The sequence below is a fragment of the Spinacia oleracea genome, chromosome 1, assembly GCF_020520425.1.
Source record: "Spinacia oleracea cultivar Varoflay chromosome 1, BTI_SOV_V1, whole genome shotgun sequence".
In the NCBI taxonomy this organism is placed as follows: Eukaryota; Viridiplantae; Streptophyta; class Magnoliopsida; order Caryophyllales; family Amaranthaceae; genus Spinacia; species Spinacia oleracea.
The window spans coordinates 89811775-89828192 of record NC_079487.1 but is presented as its reverse complement, the minus strand read 5'-3'; the positions used below and the strand labels follow the sequence as shown (position 1 = coordinate 89828192).

The following is a 16418-nucleotide window of genomic DNA, read 5'->3' as shown; positions in this document are numbered from 1 at the left end:
CGGTTCGAATCAAATGGGTAATGGGTTGTAAATTGTTTGGATTAAAGGGGTTACGGGTTGAAATAGTTTGGGTTGCAAACGGTTCGTATTAAACGAGTTTTCCTCGGGTTGAAACGGTTTGGATTGAAGCGGATCGGGTCATTAATGGGTTTCGTATCCATTCGGCTTGGGTTGAAACATATCGGTTTTGGGGGGAACTGTTATCGGGTTTTGGATCTTAGTCGAGTTAATATTTTTGGGTCTGTTGAGTACGGTTGAATATATGCGGATCAAATCGGATTAAATTTCGGATTTCAGCTTACGAAGTTATTAACGGTCCAGATTCTAAAAGACCGGATCAACCCAACGAGTTTAACGATCGGGGTCTAGAATTAATAGCTCTACAACTCTACCTATGTCAAGGACTCAAACTGTATCGAATGGCTTGTTTTACTATTGCAGTCGGGCATTGTCGTGGATGGGCTTTTGAGTTTTGACGAAAAGAATCGGACACCACGGTTTCTTTTATCGACCGCCAAAACAGTTCCCCGCTTTTCCAACTTCCAAAATAAGAAAAGAAAACAAAATAAAAAGAGAGAGAAAATAATCTGAGAAGAGAAACCTAAGCTGAATGGTGAAAGCTGATTAGCTTAATTTTGTCCCTCAATTCATTCATCTTGCTTTCTCTCCTTCGGTTTCGCCATGTCCAATAGGTATGTTTCTGTTTATTTTATTTGAATGATTCTTTCTTTTTTGATGAATCTGATATTTGTTCTATTTATTTATGACGAAATTAATCGTATAATATTTGGGAAAGGGATTGTTTTGTTTCGTTAATTTGATAAATTAATCTTTGCCTTATATGATTGATAAATTCATAGTATTGATTGATAAGTTCTTCGTATATGATTGATTGAAACGAACAATCCAATCCAACAACTGATGCTCATTTCTGCAATTTGTTCGCCTTTTCAATTCCATTCAGATAGATTTCGAATTTTGGGTTTCTACCATGTTTCAGAGGTGGTGCATCATTTGCTCTATAATCATTTCATATTTCACCTCTTGTTCATGCTTTTATACCATACCCCTCTTATTCATGCTTTTATACCATACCCCTCTTGTGCAATCTCATACCGACTTTTCGACATTTCCCTTCCGATTTCCAGTTTTATTATTGCTTTATTTGTTTCTTTTATTTTTATGATCATTATATCTTGATACTATTTATCAACATAATGACCTGCTGTTTTGTTATTCATGTCAAGATAACTGTTACATATTCTTTAATTTCCTCTAGGGTTCTCTGCAAGTTCTTCAAGCATGGAGCATGTCTAAAAGGAGAGCATTGTGAATATGCGCATGACTGGAACACCCCTGCAAATAATGTAACTGATTTTTGTCCCGCTTTATCTCCAATATGTTAACTAGTCTATTTTCCTTTTTTCACTTTTGTTCCACTTGCTTGTAGACATGCACTTTTTATCAGAGAGGAGCCTGTGCTTATGGCAGCCGCTGCAGATACGATCATGTGAAAGTTTCTCACCTCCAGTCGTCCGCTTCATCGTCATCCACTGCCTTCATTAGAAACGAAACCCCTGGAGTAACCACGAGTGGGGTGGCACCAGTGAGTCAAGTCTCCAGTGTTCAACAGGAGCTATCACCTTCAACCACACAATTCCATCCTCCCAACAAAGCAGCATGGAATCAACAGTCTGGGATTTCTGATACTGCAGAAGATGATTTGATTCCTCAACCTAAGAGTGATAGACTGGTTGATCAAGTTATTTGCTCATTTGCTGCTGCTGGCAACTGTCCCAAGGGGGAGAAGTGTCCTCATATTCATGGGGACTTGTGCCCTACTTGTGGGAAACACTGCTTGCACCCTTTCAGACCCAAAGAGAGGGAGGAACATTTTCAAACCTGTGAGAAAATGCAAAAACACCTTGAAGCACTGAAACGAAGTCAAGAGATTGAGTGCAGTGTGTGCTTGGAACGTGTGCTCACAAAGCCAGCCGCATCTGAGCGTAAGTTTGGTTTGTTGTCAGAATGTGACCACCCATTCTGTATAACTTGTATCAGGAATTGGCGTAACAGTTCACCATCCTCTGGAATGGATGTTAATTCCACCTTGAGGGCCTGTCCTATATGCCGCAAACTTTCGTATTTTGTCATTCCAAGCGTGCTTTGGTATTTTTCAAAAGAGGAGAAAGATGAAATTGTTGACAGTTACATGGCCAGACTTAAGTGAGTATCTCCTTTCCATTTCTTGCTAACTTTTGTTTGTGTTAGTCCAAATATGATGGTGTTGGAGTCAGTGAGAGTATGTTTTCCCTGTTATATATGGCCTTTGCATCAGACCAGGATGACAGGACCTGCCTCATGGTCTGTCTGCAAGATGCAGTCTTATTTCTCTTTCCGAGGTTTTAGTTTTGAGGGGTTTTCTCTTGATTCATTCTCTTCTGAAGTTCATTTTGTATATTATCAAAACCTAATGAGTTATAACCCAGAATGGTATTGTGATGCTAAATTGCTAATGAATAATTGCCCATCATTCTCCATGTCTCTATGGGCCTTCTAGGGTAGCCTTGTCATCTAAACATGTTATGGGAACTAAACTCATGTTGTATTTGAAGAGAGCTAATTCTAGCAACCAGGTGGGGGGAAAAGGACCTGAAACGGACAAAAGGGTAGTTTCATTATCATTACCCCATTGCCTCAAAGAGGCTCCCGCAAGAAGCGGGGTAGGGGGAGGGGGGTCCAACGTACGCAACCTTACACCCTGCAATTGCAGAGAGGTTGTTTCCAGTTGACCCAAAAGCGATAACGGGACGACAACGGGGTAGTAACAATTTATAATAAAGATTAAAACTGAAAAGTCAATCCCACAGAATTATCTAGAACCAGGCATGTTGATCTAATTCTTGTATCATTTTCTACTGACTTCCATTTCATTGGATTTCACTATCCTGAGATTCTTCTCTACCTAGATCGATGCTTGAGGGAGAGGATGTAGGTAAGAGTACTATAAAAAAATGGTCGGATAACACTTTGTTGAGTGTTGCCAAAGAGTCACGGCAGTCACCTAGGGGAATAAGAGGCTGCAGAGAGTGACGGGATGCTCTTCTTATGGAAAGAAACAGCAACAGTTCATCAAAATTGAATTCTGTTTAGCGCCGTGCCATAAATCCATTTTAAGGGTGACACTTGTTAAATAGTGAAGCGTGATGGCTTCTCATTACATCAAACCAGTTACGCTAAGCTAATATAGTACTATGTTATTGAAAACATACCCAAATTGTGTGTGTTCATTTGTAATCCTTTTAACCATAAATTTTGTTGGTGCCTAAGGAGTATTAATATTTTTCTGGTTCCTGATCCTTGTCATTTGCATTTGATGTTCGGTAGTTATGTTTTTTTCCTACTCTATGGTTCTTTTCATTATTTTGAGGGTGGGGAACTTTTGGATCAAAACTTTTAAACAATTCAACTTGAACTGTGATGATGTCCCAGTGTTAAATTTTTTCTGGTGAAATTTAACATGCTGCAATCTTAGTTCAAAACAAAGCCTGAGGATTGGAAAGTAGTAGAGGTACCTCAGTGGTTAGGTTTGGTTGATATTTTAAAGTTTCTCTTTTTGGCCAAGAAGATTTTAATTTGATTCTCCTGGCTTCTTGGGAAGCGAGTAAGTCCTTTCATGACACCTGCTTTCTGTATTCCGATCCTTAACCACATGTTAGAGATCTATCGGATATGCATAATATGCATGACTAGTGATGGAACTAGTAGGTTTTCTTCTTCGTGAGATTGCTGCTTTTGTATGGAGCATTTGCTTATTGTACTTGGATTTTGCTGCAATTCTTGAAAATGGTCAATTAGTATCTAGGCTTTGGGAAAGACAGAAAGAACGGATTTTTATGGGAAAATGTGTTCTTTAAATGATATGGTACATTAGGATGGCAGGAAATACAGGACTCCTTGGTTATTTCTTCTCGTGTCTTCGAGAAAACTAAGCCTTACTAAATGTGAGATTGGATTCGGTTCTCTATGGAAACCACCATAACAACCCGTCAACCACTAGTAACCTAAAATTTGACAGAGAGACATAATTTTGATTTGAGCGAATCGATATAGTCAGAAGCACCATAATCTTACTCTTGTGATTAAACTTGGTTTCATTTTGGTCAAATTAGCCCCTCGGGGTTTCAAATCTGGAACCTATACCCTACTTCAGCCTAACAAATCAATTCCCATTTCTTGCTTCCTTTCCTGTAGTTTTCCTTCCTTACTCTTGTGTGAACCGAATGCCCTCTTAATTTTTCATTTAGTTTGAGTTTCATGCTACCTACACGGCTACGCATGTGACGTTCACACTTTGTCAATGTCAGGATTTGTATGGGCTGTTATTGTGGTTGTTTGCAAGCTAAGATGAATGTTTTTTAAGAAGAAGATGGAAGTAGCAAAAGAATAGCATTGGTTAACAGAACTGCAAATGGAAAAGATGCAAGTAACCCTTAGGAAAAATAGGTGAAGTTACAATAAGAACAAAGTAAACTATAGAAATAGAAACAAAACTGAGATGTAGTTGCTGTTTTACCGTTTATCATTACTCCCTAACTCCTAACATCAGAAACCACGCTAGGTACTGGATAGTGTTGCAGAGATACAAATTGAAAAGGATATGCAGTATGTTCGATGTTTGTCGTTCGGTGTCTTTATTATCCTAACTTCAAGGTTAGTGCTTTGTAGATGTTGCTTCAACCCAATCGTCACAAGTCTCAGATTCGCTATGCATATGCTAGGCGTGTGGAAAAGGGTAAAGTTGGGTAACCACCTTGGAGGTGGTATTCAGGGATGATGTCAGAATTAGTTACAGAGAGAGAAAGTGATATCAGCAAGCCAGAGGGGATGTAAGAGAATGTTCATTCTGAAAATTGATGTTTATCTTTCTTAGTTTCTTGTTTTAGAGTGGTGCTGGTGATTTCATAAGAGTAATTTCACCTTTAAAACAATTTTGCCTTTGGTTTTTTCCATTATAAATCCCCTTTTCATCTTCAATCAATAGCCGATTAACATTAGCATTGATGTCATCATTCAACTTACCCTTCAATTATTGATTAACCCTCCATCCCTCAGATTGATTTATTAAATAACTTATTTCTCCTTTTTCATCTACTAAGACGATGTTGCCATTTTTTCATACATTGTTGTTAATAAAAAACACTCTATTCCACATTGGCAAATTACTGATTAGCTTAGCCCCCACCGCATAAAATAATTGACTCAATATTGAAACCCTTTGTTGCGAATCTATATATAGTGAATTGCAGAATTGATTTTCTACACGACTAGCTTATTTATAAATGATATCACTCCTTCCTTGCTTTCGTTTCCTGACTTCGAGGTTTTTACTTAATAGCATTCAAATCAGAATTAAGCTTGCACCCCAGTTGCTTTGTAAACTTCCTTTCTTATTACATCTTTGGATAACCTTTCTTTGAGACACACTTATGCCTCCTCTTCTTTTCTCTATTGACTCGATATTATAATTGTGATTCAGGAACAAATAAGTTCGATGCCCTCATATTTTGCAGGATCCTATATCTCTTTTAAAAAAAAATGGAACCCGGAAAGATGCTCTTCCATTGGCGAGCAAATATGCATAGTAATTTATACGACCAAGTTAATCAGGATTCTGTAGTTCTCTGTCAATGTGATTTTCTTTATTAATTATACAAAGGAAACTCTATGTTTGAAAAGATATAATGGGTAAACAAGACAAGAGAAAGGAAGTGAAGAAAGTCGGTCTTTTTTGAGGGGAAGAAGAAAACTCTACCTGTTGGCTGCCCAAATCTCTTTTTTTTTTTTTGGGTGCGAATGAGTCACAAGGCCAATACAAATTACAAATGGGGCGGGGGAATTCGAATCTGGGACCTACCATACGCAGGCCCTCAATCTTAACCACTAGGCTAAGACCTCATTGGTTTCTACCCTAATATCTATGAATTTGGACTAGGCATAGTGTATATCAGTATGTAGAGAGGTGGATCTTTGTTATGGCTGGGGTGGACCTGGCCCCCCCGGCCGAAAATTTTTGTAGTGTATTTTTAGCTACGCCTCCCCCTAAAATTTGTGTATAATTGTATAATTACATAGTATATTGCTTAATTTTTTTCTACTGGCCCCCCTCATAAAACCGTTCAAGGTCCCCCGATATTATCTGGTTCTGGATGAAATTAAATGCAAATGTTCTCCTTCTCTGTTCTTTCCAGATATTATGTGTAATTGTTATGCGTACTGCCTTGCCAATTTTTTTGGTCTTCCCTAGACGCCTTGCCCCTCAGGAATCGGTTTCTGTTTTTTTAGTCCTACACTATTGTTTTATGTTAAACTGTTCATAATTGCAGGTCGATTGACTGCAAGTACTTCGATTTTGGCAGTGGATCATGCCCGTTTGGAACTAGTTGTTTTTATAAGGTATGAACAACGACCAATTGTCTTTGCAATTTTTTTATTAATTTATGCTTTGGAACCTTGTAATGCTGTGGTTACTTTGGAATTGGGATTTCATTGTCTGACTCTGATCGGGCTCATCTGGCATGGTGGTTAACACAATATTTAGTTAATTTCTTAAAGTAATACTCCTTTTCTGAGTTACTGTAGGGAAATAAGTTTTGTTCTGTTTGGATGGTGGGCTCCACACCATTGCTTCTGCAAATTGGGGAGTGACAATTTGAATCTTTAGTTGGTTGCTTTCCTGTTTTCTTCCATGGTAGTTGTTTATGTGGTTATAATGTTATATGGTCAGAGAAATTCCAGAATATGTTATACATCTTGTCAATGTAACAAATGAAGCAAGTTGTAGTGTTGTACCTTTGGTACTTGAGTTAGCCTCTTCTCTGCAATGTTAATAGCTTGTGGCCTTTGCTTCAAATGGTCTAGCTACGCTCTTACTTAGAAAAGGAATTTAAAACTTCTCTTGTGTTTTGAGACCTTGGAAGATGATGACTGCAAGACGGATCCAATTTTGGTCATGGCTGTGTATACGTTTAACCAAAGCTACAAGAACCAGAGAAACTTGTTCTCTAATTATAGTGAAGAGATTTTCACTATCTAAAGAAAATAATTCATAAGATTGTCTTACTCCTGGTACATATCTTTTATGTTATCACAGTTTTGATATAACGCCATGATGAATGCTAATGATTTTTAAATTTAGATACTTCCACCAACTCCAAAGACCACTTGAAGCGGCAAAGCATAAGTAGTTTACTTGGCTATGTTATTTAAGCGTCCTGGAACTTTGAAAACGGTTTTCATAGTTCTTGGGTTAGGTCCATGGCTGAAAGAAGATATGGGTTTCTTACTTCCTTTGCTGTTATTTTATGGCTATTGTTGACTCTTGGAGGAATATGTTATGTCAGAACAAAATCTTGCCATGCACCTGAACATGAACAATTCTATTCTTATCATTCTTCAATATGGATTTGTATACTTTTGATGTGGTTAGGGTTTGGCCAACTTTTTCTGCTAGTGATATCACCTTTGTGAATTTACTATTCTTCTTAATTCGTGAAGTGAACTAGTGGTTTTCCCTAGCTAATTGTTGACAAGGGCCTGATTGGGAGGGCCTGATTGACGGCCATCACTTCCGATTCAGAGTTTTGTCCGAACCATGACAGCCAGCTCGACTATGATCTTGGGCCATCTTGTTTGGTACTTTTGTTGTTTTGTGTATGTCCGGTTTTGTGCTTTTGTCTAATCATTAGGCCTAACCAAGAAATCAATGTTTTGAGCAACGGGGATTGTGTGGTCTCACATTTATCTCAGTTGGCTATGCAAGTTTGCCATCTTTCTCTTTCCTTTCTCGCTCTCTATAAAAAAAGTTCAATCCAATGTGTTATCCGACAAATTTTTTTTTTAATTTTTACTTTTGGTCATTTGGCTTGGTATACTTTAAATACCTAGTGACCAAAAGGTTTTTTTGGGTACAACACTAGTTACTATGGCCTGTCACCATAAAATTTCCAGCTAAAGTTTTGTAGAATGATGTTATGGTGACTGGTGAGTGTTGAAGTCTTTTTGACAGTTCAAGATAATTTTGTCAACTTGCTAAACTTTAATCGAGTTATTCTTAGTTTGCTGCTTTGTTTGGATTTTAGATAACCTGGTGTTTGCTTTCATATCTCCTTTCAGCATGCATATCGTGATGGCAGTGTTGAGGAAGTTGTGTTACGTCATCTTGGAGCTGCTGATGGAGAAACTATAATAGCTAAAAATATTAGGTAGGGAGCTTTCCCTACTTGAATATCTATAGACTGTTTTTCCAGCTGTATAACTAACTTCAATTTAAATAATTTCAGCCTTGCAGACTTCCTCAGAAATTTGCATATAAGCTGAACTGAGTTTGGGAAAGCTTCCAGTGTGAGTTCTATTCTTACATGTCATAGAGGTACTTCAAATTTTTATGCTAGTTTTGCTTGCCTGTGATGTATGGGCGATCAGGTAGGCTGGCACCCTTAGAAGTTAAAATCATGACAAGCCTCACCGTGACTTTTGAGAAAACTGAGTGGTCATCAACATTGAGAGCTCTACTTGTAGGAGAAAAACTGAGGACATCACTGGATGATGCTGCACTAAGGTGTGCTGTCCGAAAGAATAAATGATCCAGGCCCATAATGATTGGTGATTTGCCATTAATTTCCTTTTACCATGTAACACTTACGAAAAATGTCTGCCACCATGCACAACCAATATCTTTTATTAGCAGCCCCTCCGTAGTCAATGTCTTCTCTCCACAATGTTCTGGTGTTGTGTTTTAATAATGGCAAGGCGTGGGACCTACACTTGAGGACCGAGAGATAGAGGAGCTCATTTCTACGTATAACCTTTTAGATATTTAAATTAAAGGATGTGAAGTATTCAAGAGTGTGCACAGTAGATACCTAAGGTTTTCTTCATGTAAATCCTTTCTTATTTCTTTGAGTCGCTGCTCTCCTAGGTATCCCACTTTTCCGTTAGCAAACTTCCTTGGAAGTCGAAGGTCCTGCTTAAGGTGAGGGATTTTATTGGACTTAACCTATGGGAAGCTCAAGTCTCAATACAAATAATATGCTCCTGAGGCGGGCGGCTTCCTTCACTGTGATATGGTTTTGTACCTATGGAAACAACACTTTGCAGTTTATGAAGAGTCTTGGCCTAAGCCTTCGAGTATACAGGAGTGGTTGCTTTGCTGGGTTTGGTGCAGGGAAGGAGAAACTGCTTTGGCAAAATGCGATAATGGCTATTTTGTGGTGTGTCTGGTTGTAGTGGAATGGTGTAATTTGTTGCAATTACATGTGGTCTATGTGAGATAAAGTAACTTATTAGCTTCTTTATGGGCTAAGGGGGCTTTCCCAAATTACTCTATTGGATACATACAAGGAATTAGGCTAACTTGTATTATTGATGTTCTTTCCCTATTGTTTTCTTCTTACTGGAAAAAAGCTTTTGGCCGGATCTTGCCTATAGTATCATCACTGCAGTAGAGTTTGACCACGAAATTCGGGACATCCCATGGAGGGTTGAGGCATTTAGGGGTAGGACTCGTAGGAGAGTGATGCTATTGGCTTGGTAAAACCCACGCTGGCCTCATGTCTGTTTATAATGTTGCAAACAATAACTGACTTGGCGTTGTTTGTTAACAATGTATGTCATTTCTCTATCAATGTGTTTTGAGAGGGTAGGATGAGAATTTGTAATTGTCAGTCTACATAAGCCTTTAATCACTTGTCTCGCTTCCTTGTTTTTTCCAGCCATCTTACAAGTGTTCTCTTGTTAACATCAAAATGAGATAATTCCAGTGGTATTCTTGATCCTTGGCAGCTATACTCTGAATGTTGGAAGGCATTATGAATCTGCAGGAGTTGAAAACGTGTACGATAAATATAAATTTTCTCGTGTTTATTTCAATCTCTGTACCCCAAGAAAAAAAACCCAAAAAAATAGATGAATGTAGGTTAGAGATTTAGATGTACTGAGGAACTTCCAATGTCCTGGATATGAGGCTCTGGAGGAAAGATATATTTTGAAGGAATGGTTGGGTTCTTGCAAGTAGGATCACTATGCGTACACCAAATCTATGCTGAAGATTTGTGTTTTCTGATTGAAGAGAACTGTAAAGAACTATTCTGATCTTCCTAGTGCTGTTGATTGTGAAACCCAAGCTTGTCAACTTAATAATACCTGAATGGCTGAATTCAAGTGTTTCTGTTGTGAAATTCCTCCAAATTTAGCATTAATTTTGGGATGATTCATGTTCTATATTCATTTCTGACAGATTTCTTATTAGTATATGAATCTGTTTTTCAAATACTGCAGGTGTAAAAATACTGCTGTGGAGCTGAATGTATCTTTTATTCTTCTTGCAGGTTTGTATGAATCTTAAGGAAACATGTAAATTCTGGAATATGTGAAATCATAACATCAGATTCCAGTTCATTTGAAGGTGAATGTTTTTTCTCATGTCATAATATACATTTTTACTTTTGCTTGTGCGTTGTTTGATTTCATCTCCTGAACATATACCTGCTCAATGGACACGCTAAGGGGTGTTTTGTTCGCGGAGTAAAGGGAATGAAATTAAGCAAGAGATAGAAGGGGAATGCAAAGATATTCCCTTCCATATCATATGTTTGGATTGACAAAAAAAGTTTAACATCAACCGTCTTTCTTCCTCCTCTCACGGACTCCTTCACCAAGTCACAATTCACCATTACCCATCTCTCTTCCTTTACCACATGTTACCCTCTTCTTTCTCTCACCACCAGCTAGGGATGGCAGTTAGATTCGAGTCTGTCCCGAGTCCGATCCAATCCGAAGGAAAAAATCCAATCTGTATCCAAAATAAAAAATTCCGAGTCCGAATCGGATAACAAAATCCAAATCTGAGTCGGAGGCAATATAGGGTCTGACTCGTTAGATTGCTGCTTGTAGATTTTTTGTTTTCTCATTCATAAACTGGTATATAAGAGCAACGGAAACCTAGAATAAACTTCCACTCTTAAAGTTTTCAGCCGCCACCAGCCTTCCTCTCTCGAAAAGCCCTTCAGCTTCCTTCTTGCTGTGTTCACTCTTTCTCTCTCGCTCCTCAACACCTTCCATCTCCTCTTTGATTCTTTCTATATTAATCCATAAACAATACAGAGGAGCCTATCTAATTCAACAAGGAACAACCATCTCCTATATTGCTCAATTCTTTGAAGAAACATCGGCATAAAAGCTCCAATTTAGCGATTGAAGAGATCATCGAGATTTAAGGTTAACAACGGTTTTGTAAACTTTAGAATGATTGCATAAACCGTGAATTTTATTTGTATTTAGAAATTGTAAGTTTGTACAATTGTACGTACATATTAGAGGTACTCAGTTATTATACAATTTACGTTTTTTATTTATAAATTGCCCATTTCAAATTCAGCTAAAAGAGTTTACTTTTGGATATTGATCACTTTTCAATTCATGGAGTGATTTGTGTTTGTTGATCTTGAATCCGATAAATGAGTGAATTTTGTATCGAAAAAGGAGAACGTTAGAAAAATTTAGGTTAGAGTCTGAGGTTTTAGGTTCCGACTCAGATCGGAGTCGGGAGTCGGGTACGGGTGTTTCAGAGTCGGATGCGGACTTGGGTTTAAAGACCGTTTCCAATAATCAAAAGGTAGGAGTCGGATTTTCCAGGCTCTGTTGCCATTCCTACCACCAACCTCCATCTTCCTTCTATCAACAACATTTCTCAACACCAGAACTTTGCCGCCATCCGCTCACTGGATTTAGAGGTTCAATTTGGCCATGAAAACTCTAAAGTCGAACTCGACCACCTAAACCCATAATTATTTATATGAAGATGTATTTTCTATTATCGCTCTTGCATTCCTTTATTTATCTTTTGATTTTTGGTTGGTGTTAATGCTGGTGGATTTCCGTGTGGTTGTTAGTGGGTTGCGTGGTGGTGGATGGGTAAGTGATTTTGTGTGGGTGTTGGTTTGATACTTTGATGACTGGCTGTGGGTGGTTTATTTGGTTGGAGCAGAGTTTGTAGTGATATGGTGGGTCAACTTTGTGGTGGTTGGAGAAATGGGGGGCTGGTAGGTTGTAGGTGGCCGGTGATGTACAATGTGTGGGGGGCAGGGGGAAAGGGAATGGAAAAACCTAGGGGGAGGGGGAATCAGTGTAGAGGAGTTTGGGGAAAAGGAGAGGTGAAAGAGTGAGGTGGCGTTTGGTTGATCAAAGGGAAGGGAATGAAGGAGAATGAAAACTCAAACCCTTGGATATAATAGGTTGTGTGTTTTAGAAAAGAAAAAAAAAATCTACAACCACCGCATTACCCTACTCTCTACAACCACCACCCCCACTAGCCCTCGATCGCTGTTCCCTTCATGACCTTCTTTCACAGCCACCTCTACTTCTCTTCCTCTTACCAACGACCTGCCACCGACGCCTGCACCCTGCTACTTTTGCCGCCGCTGCACCTTTAAAAAAAACTCCATCTTTCCTTAGATCTGGATTTTTTGTGGGTGGTTGGTGGGGATTCCTGGTGATTGGGTTGGTTTCGGGGGGTTGGAGCAGGTATTTTGATGATGAGGTGGTTTTGTGTGTGTGTGTGTGTGGTGGGGGGGGGGGGGGTAGATGGGTTTGTGTTGGTGGGGGTAGGGTTTTCTTGGGTGTGTTTCTCGGCTGCTGGGCTGGGGTTTTGGCGCCTCTATCGATGGCACGGTTGGGGTTCACGGTAGTTTCGTAAACTGAGGTTGTTGCTTGTGAGGGTTACAGCGGCGCAGCTGCTTCAGTGAAGGTTGTGGTGGTGCAGCGGCACGGTGAAGGTGGTGTTTGGCAGTGGGTGTATGGTGCTGTGGTGGCCGGCGTATTGGTGGTGTACATAGTTAGTGAGTATTGGTGGCTTAAGAAAGGGAATGGAAGTACCATGGGGGTAGAGGAGATTGGGGGAGTGGAGGGGGTAAAGGGAATGATTGAAATGATCAAATGACATTACAAACAACAACAAAGGGAATTAACCATGTTGATTCTCTTACCCTTTCCTGAATAACCCATATCAAACGGCCCCTGGTAAATTTGAGCTAACAAACAACATCTAAAGGGAAAGAGGTGTGTATTCTCTTACCCTTCCCTGAACCTCAAACTAAACACCCCGTAATGGTTAATATCCATATCTGCTATACTCTACTTCCATGAACCAACTGACATATAATTGAACAGCGCTTCTATATCCTCATCAGAGAAAAATCCTCTGTGCCCTGGTTTTTCATGCTTTGGTCTTTTTACTTTATCCATTGGAAGTAGGCACGCCATATTAAGGAGGATGGGTAAAAGAAAGCAAAAGACCAAAAAACTGATTTCCTTCTCCTTACCTAAACTAACACACCCTAAGCCTCTCCCTTGATTCCTCACCGTAGCAACAACAGCACGGCCACCACCGCGCCAAAAAACAGCGCTGTTCCTCCGTAGAGGCTGGCGGAGAAGCACCGCAGATGGCTGCACCTGCTTCCCTCTTTCCTCCACATGTTCTGGTCTGCTGCTGCTGCGCCCAGGTACCACAAGAGACTAGCCGGAGTCTAGCTTGTTCTCCCTCGCCGGTCGTTCACCTTCCCCATTCGCTCCCCTTTAATCACTTCAGATCTCCATACTTCAATTGATCACCTTGATCCAACCGAGCCAAAAGTACCCCAAGTTCAAGTTCAAGTTCCTCGACTAGTTGAATTTAAGTTTCGCGGCAATGGCATTTGAATCTCATCTGGATGCATATCTATTGGTATCTTTTAATTTGTAAAACATTATTCATGATAGTTGAAAAATATGCCTTACGGGGCTTATGATTATTATTTTGGTGCAATACGAGCTTATGACAATGACTATTTTGTTTTACTTTATTCCTTCCTAACATCGTCTCCTGCATACCTTACCACATTCTTTCTTTTATGGTATGTAGTATTGATTGTTGGGTGAAAATTTGTGGCAGGATTGACCTCAGGCATTCTAAACTGTATTAAAATCTACACACAAGTTGCATAAAGCATATACTTCTACAGGTCCCATGGGTGGCCTCTCATAAAGTATCCTTTTACAAAGGATGATACGAATGAAAGGATGTTGTAATTCGAGTTTCAATAAACATTATTTTGTACATGATTTTTGCTGGTCTTGTTCCCAGCTGTTGAAAGCTATTCTGGTTTCTGCTGTAAGATGAGCGTGATTCGAGACAGTTTTCACGTCTGGATCTGGAAAGGTCTCTTATAGCACCTTTTCCATATCAATTTGCGAAGTGCAGCGTGGGAAATGAACCATTAGAAATATGATTGTTGTATTGAAGGAAGCCGGCTTTTTATTGGCAAAACCTGAGGACTCTTAAAGTCTTAATTTGTATGAATTTATGGTCAAAAAAATTGATGGTACATTATTGTGGACTTGTGGTTATCTTATGCACAAACTAGAACGGTAGTGCTTCCATGACAATGCAATATTATTCCTAATTTTGTGTTTTTCTTCATAAATTATCATTTTTATCCAATGATACCCAAATGGTAATGAGTGATTGAGTGGTACTAAAAATTTACGAGGAAAAAGATAATTTAGGGTGAACCTAGCACTATCATTGAAATAAACATTAATTTTTCTTACAAAACCATTTTTGCTAACAATGTTTATTACTGGCTAACAAATGGCCTTTAGGATTAGTAACCCTCATAAAGAGAAAAAAGTGCAATCAGTTTCATAGACTTTTGTAGGGGGTTTTTTTGTGTCAAAACTTGTTTCCCGTTCTACAAGAGGGGAAGTTTTTTAGAAAATCGTAGAATTTTTGTACCTCGAAGGAGTCGCCACCAAACATTTTTTAAACTCTCGTTTGGAAAGACCGCAATTGACTCTATGTTGGATAAGGCCTTGAATCCTTGAAACGGATGGGTGAGATCCGGGCACGGGAACAAAATGCTTATTCGGCGAGCTTTAGAAATATTCAAGTACGTTGGCACAACATTGTTTTCGAAAATAAACCATAGATTAGACTATGTGGGTTTGCATTAAGAGCAAATTGAATATCTAATTGTATGGTGGTCACTTTGCTTTAAAGATTGATTTAAGGAACCTAAGGCCGGTTTGTCCAAAAATATCTTTGTTAAGCGTGATGTAACCTTTGTATTTTGTTGTATTTAGCATGTTGGTGATGAAAGCGATAAAGCAAATAAAGCAACATCACAATACTAAATAAAGTGCGGAATTAGTAAAAACAAGACCCCCTAGAAAAGGACTAGGGAGTAGGTCCACATTCCCTAGAAATGGACTAGGCAAGTAAAGATGCGGAATCAAAAGTGCGGTATTGAAATTGCAGTATTGAAAGTGCGATATTGAAATTGCGGTATTGAAAGGTGCGATATTGAAATTGCAATATTGAAAGGTGCATAATTGAAATTTGTACTTGGGCACATGAGATTCGAACGCCAAACGGCTCCTTAAAAATAAGTGCGCCCGACACGAATTCAAAGCCAAAAATCTCAACTTGGGGGAGGTTGCTCAACCCAAATGTCCTAGATTTTGCATGTTAAACTTGAACTTGAAAGCTTGAATATTGAAGTTTTGAACTTGAAATAATTGAAGTTTGAACTTGAAATGATCCTAGTTTAGGGAAATAACTATGAATAACCCTAAACATGGTAAGATCTTTGAAAATTGAAAACTTGAAGTTGTATATTGAAAATGGAGTTTTGAATCTCAAAAGACTAAACCTTTAAATGTTAAAAGGTGTTATATTTGATTACCCCATGTTTGATGGTGATTCTAGTCCAAGAGATGATTGTAAACAACTTGGACATCCTTGAATCTTGAAAATTGTATTTTGTATTTTGAAAAAGTTCGTATTTTTGGAAAACATGTGTGATTGTTGCAAGTGGTGTTTTTGAATAATTAAAAACACCAACTTGCTAATCATTTAGAAATCAAAGCAACATAGTAAATTAGAATGGGATTCGGATTTACCTAGTTAGATTTAGGCAAGAGCTCCCAATTGCTTTTTTTTGAATTTAGGAAATTTGTATGTGTTTTTGAGGAGTTTTTGAGTTGTATTTTGAGGCGTAATGTAGAAATTACGACGTTGTATTGTTGTTCTCCTTCTCATTATGCTGTAAATGAGGGGTATTTATAGAAGGAATTGGTGCAAGGCACCAACACACGTCAGCGCAGGGAGCTGGACCAGCGCAGGCAGGGCGCTGGTAACGTGGCTTGAATGCCGCCAAAGCAAGGACGGGGAATCGTCCTTGTTTCGTCTTGTAGTGTTGTACCTGTTGTACGAATAGTACTAGGTTTGGCGTTTTGCATTTGCTTGGAGGTTAAGGCATCGTTTAGCGTCTAAAAACAAGCCTTTCTCGGGTTTTTGAATTCTGGTTTTACGGGACGGGGCC

General features: G+C 38.9%; 1 protein-coding gene across 2 annotated transcripts; it reads left to right on the top strand.

Moving 5' to 3' along the window:
- The first annotated feature begins 450 nt into the window (after positions 1–450).
- On the top strand, positions 451–14442 carry LOC110800011 (putative RING-type E3 ubiquitin transferase C3H69). Of its 2 annotated transcripts, none has more exons than XM_022005304.2 (8): positions 451–692; positions 1280–1367; positions 1451–2226; positions 6387–6456; positions 8176–8264; positions 8343–8431; positions 10389–10465; positions 13988–14442. In XM_022005304.2, the coding sequence occupies exons 1-6, from the start codon at positions 682–684 to the stop codon at positions 8377–8379; spliced, it is 1071 nt and encodes a 356-aa protein (XP_021860996.1). In that variant the 5' UTR covers positions 451–681; the 3' UTR covers positions 8380–8431; positions 10389–10465; positions 13988–14442. The 2 variants fall into 2 exon arrangements, with proteins under 2 accessions (XP_021860996.1, XP_021860995.1); XM_022005303.2 differs by having other exon boundaries at positions 470–692; positions 8343–8403.
- Positions 14443–16418: the final 1976 nt, after the last annotated feature.

Coding starts and splice junctions, on each gene's coding strand:
- LOC110800011 (XM_022005304.2), top strand. Junction 2,227..6,386: donor AGTTACATGGCCAGACTTAA/GTGAGTATCTCC, acceptor TCATAATTGCAG/GTCGATTGACTGCAAGTACT. Junction 8,265..8,342: donor ATAATAGCTAAAAATATTAG/GTAGGGAGCTTT, acceptor AAATAATTTCAG/CCTTGCAGACTTCCTCAGAA.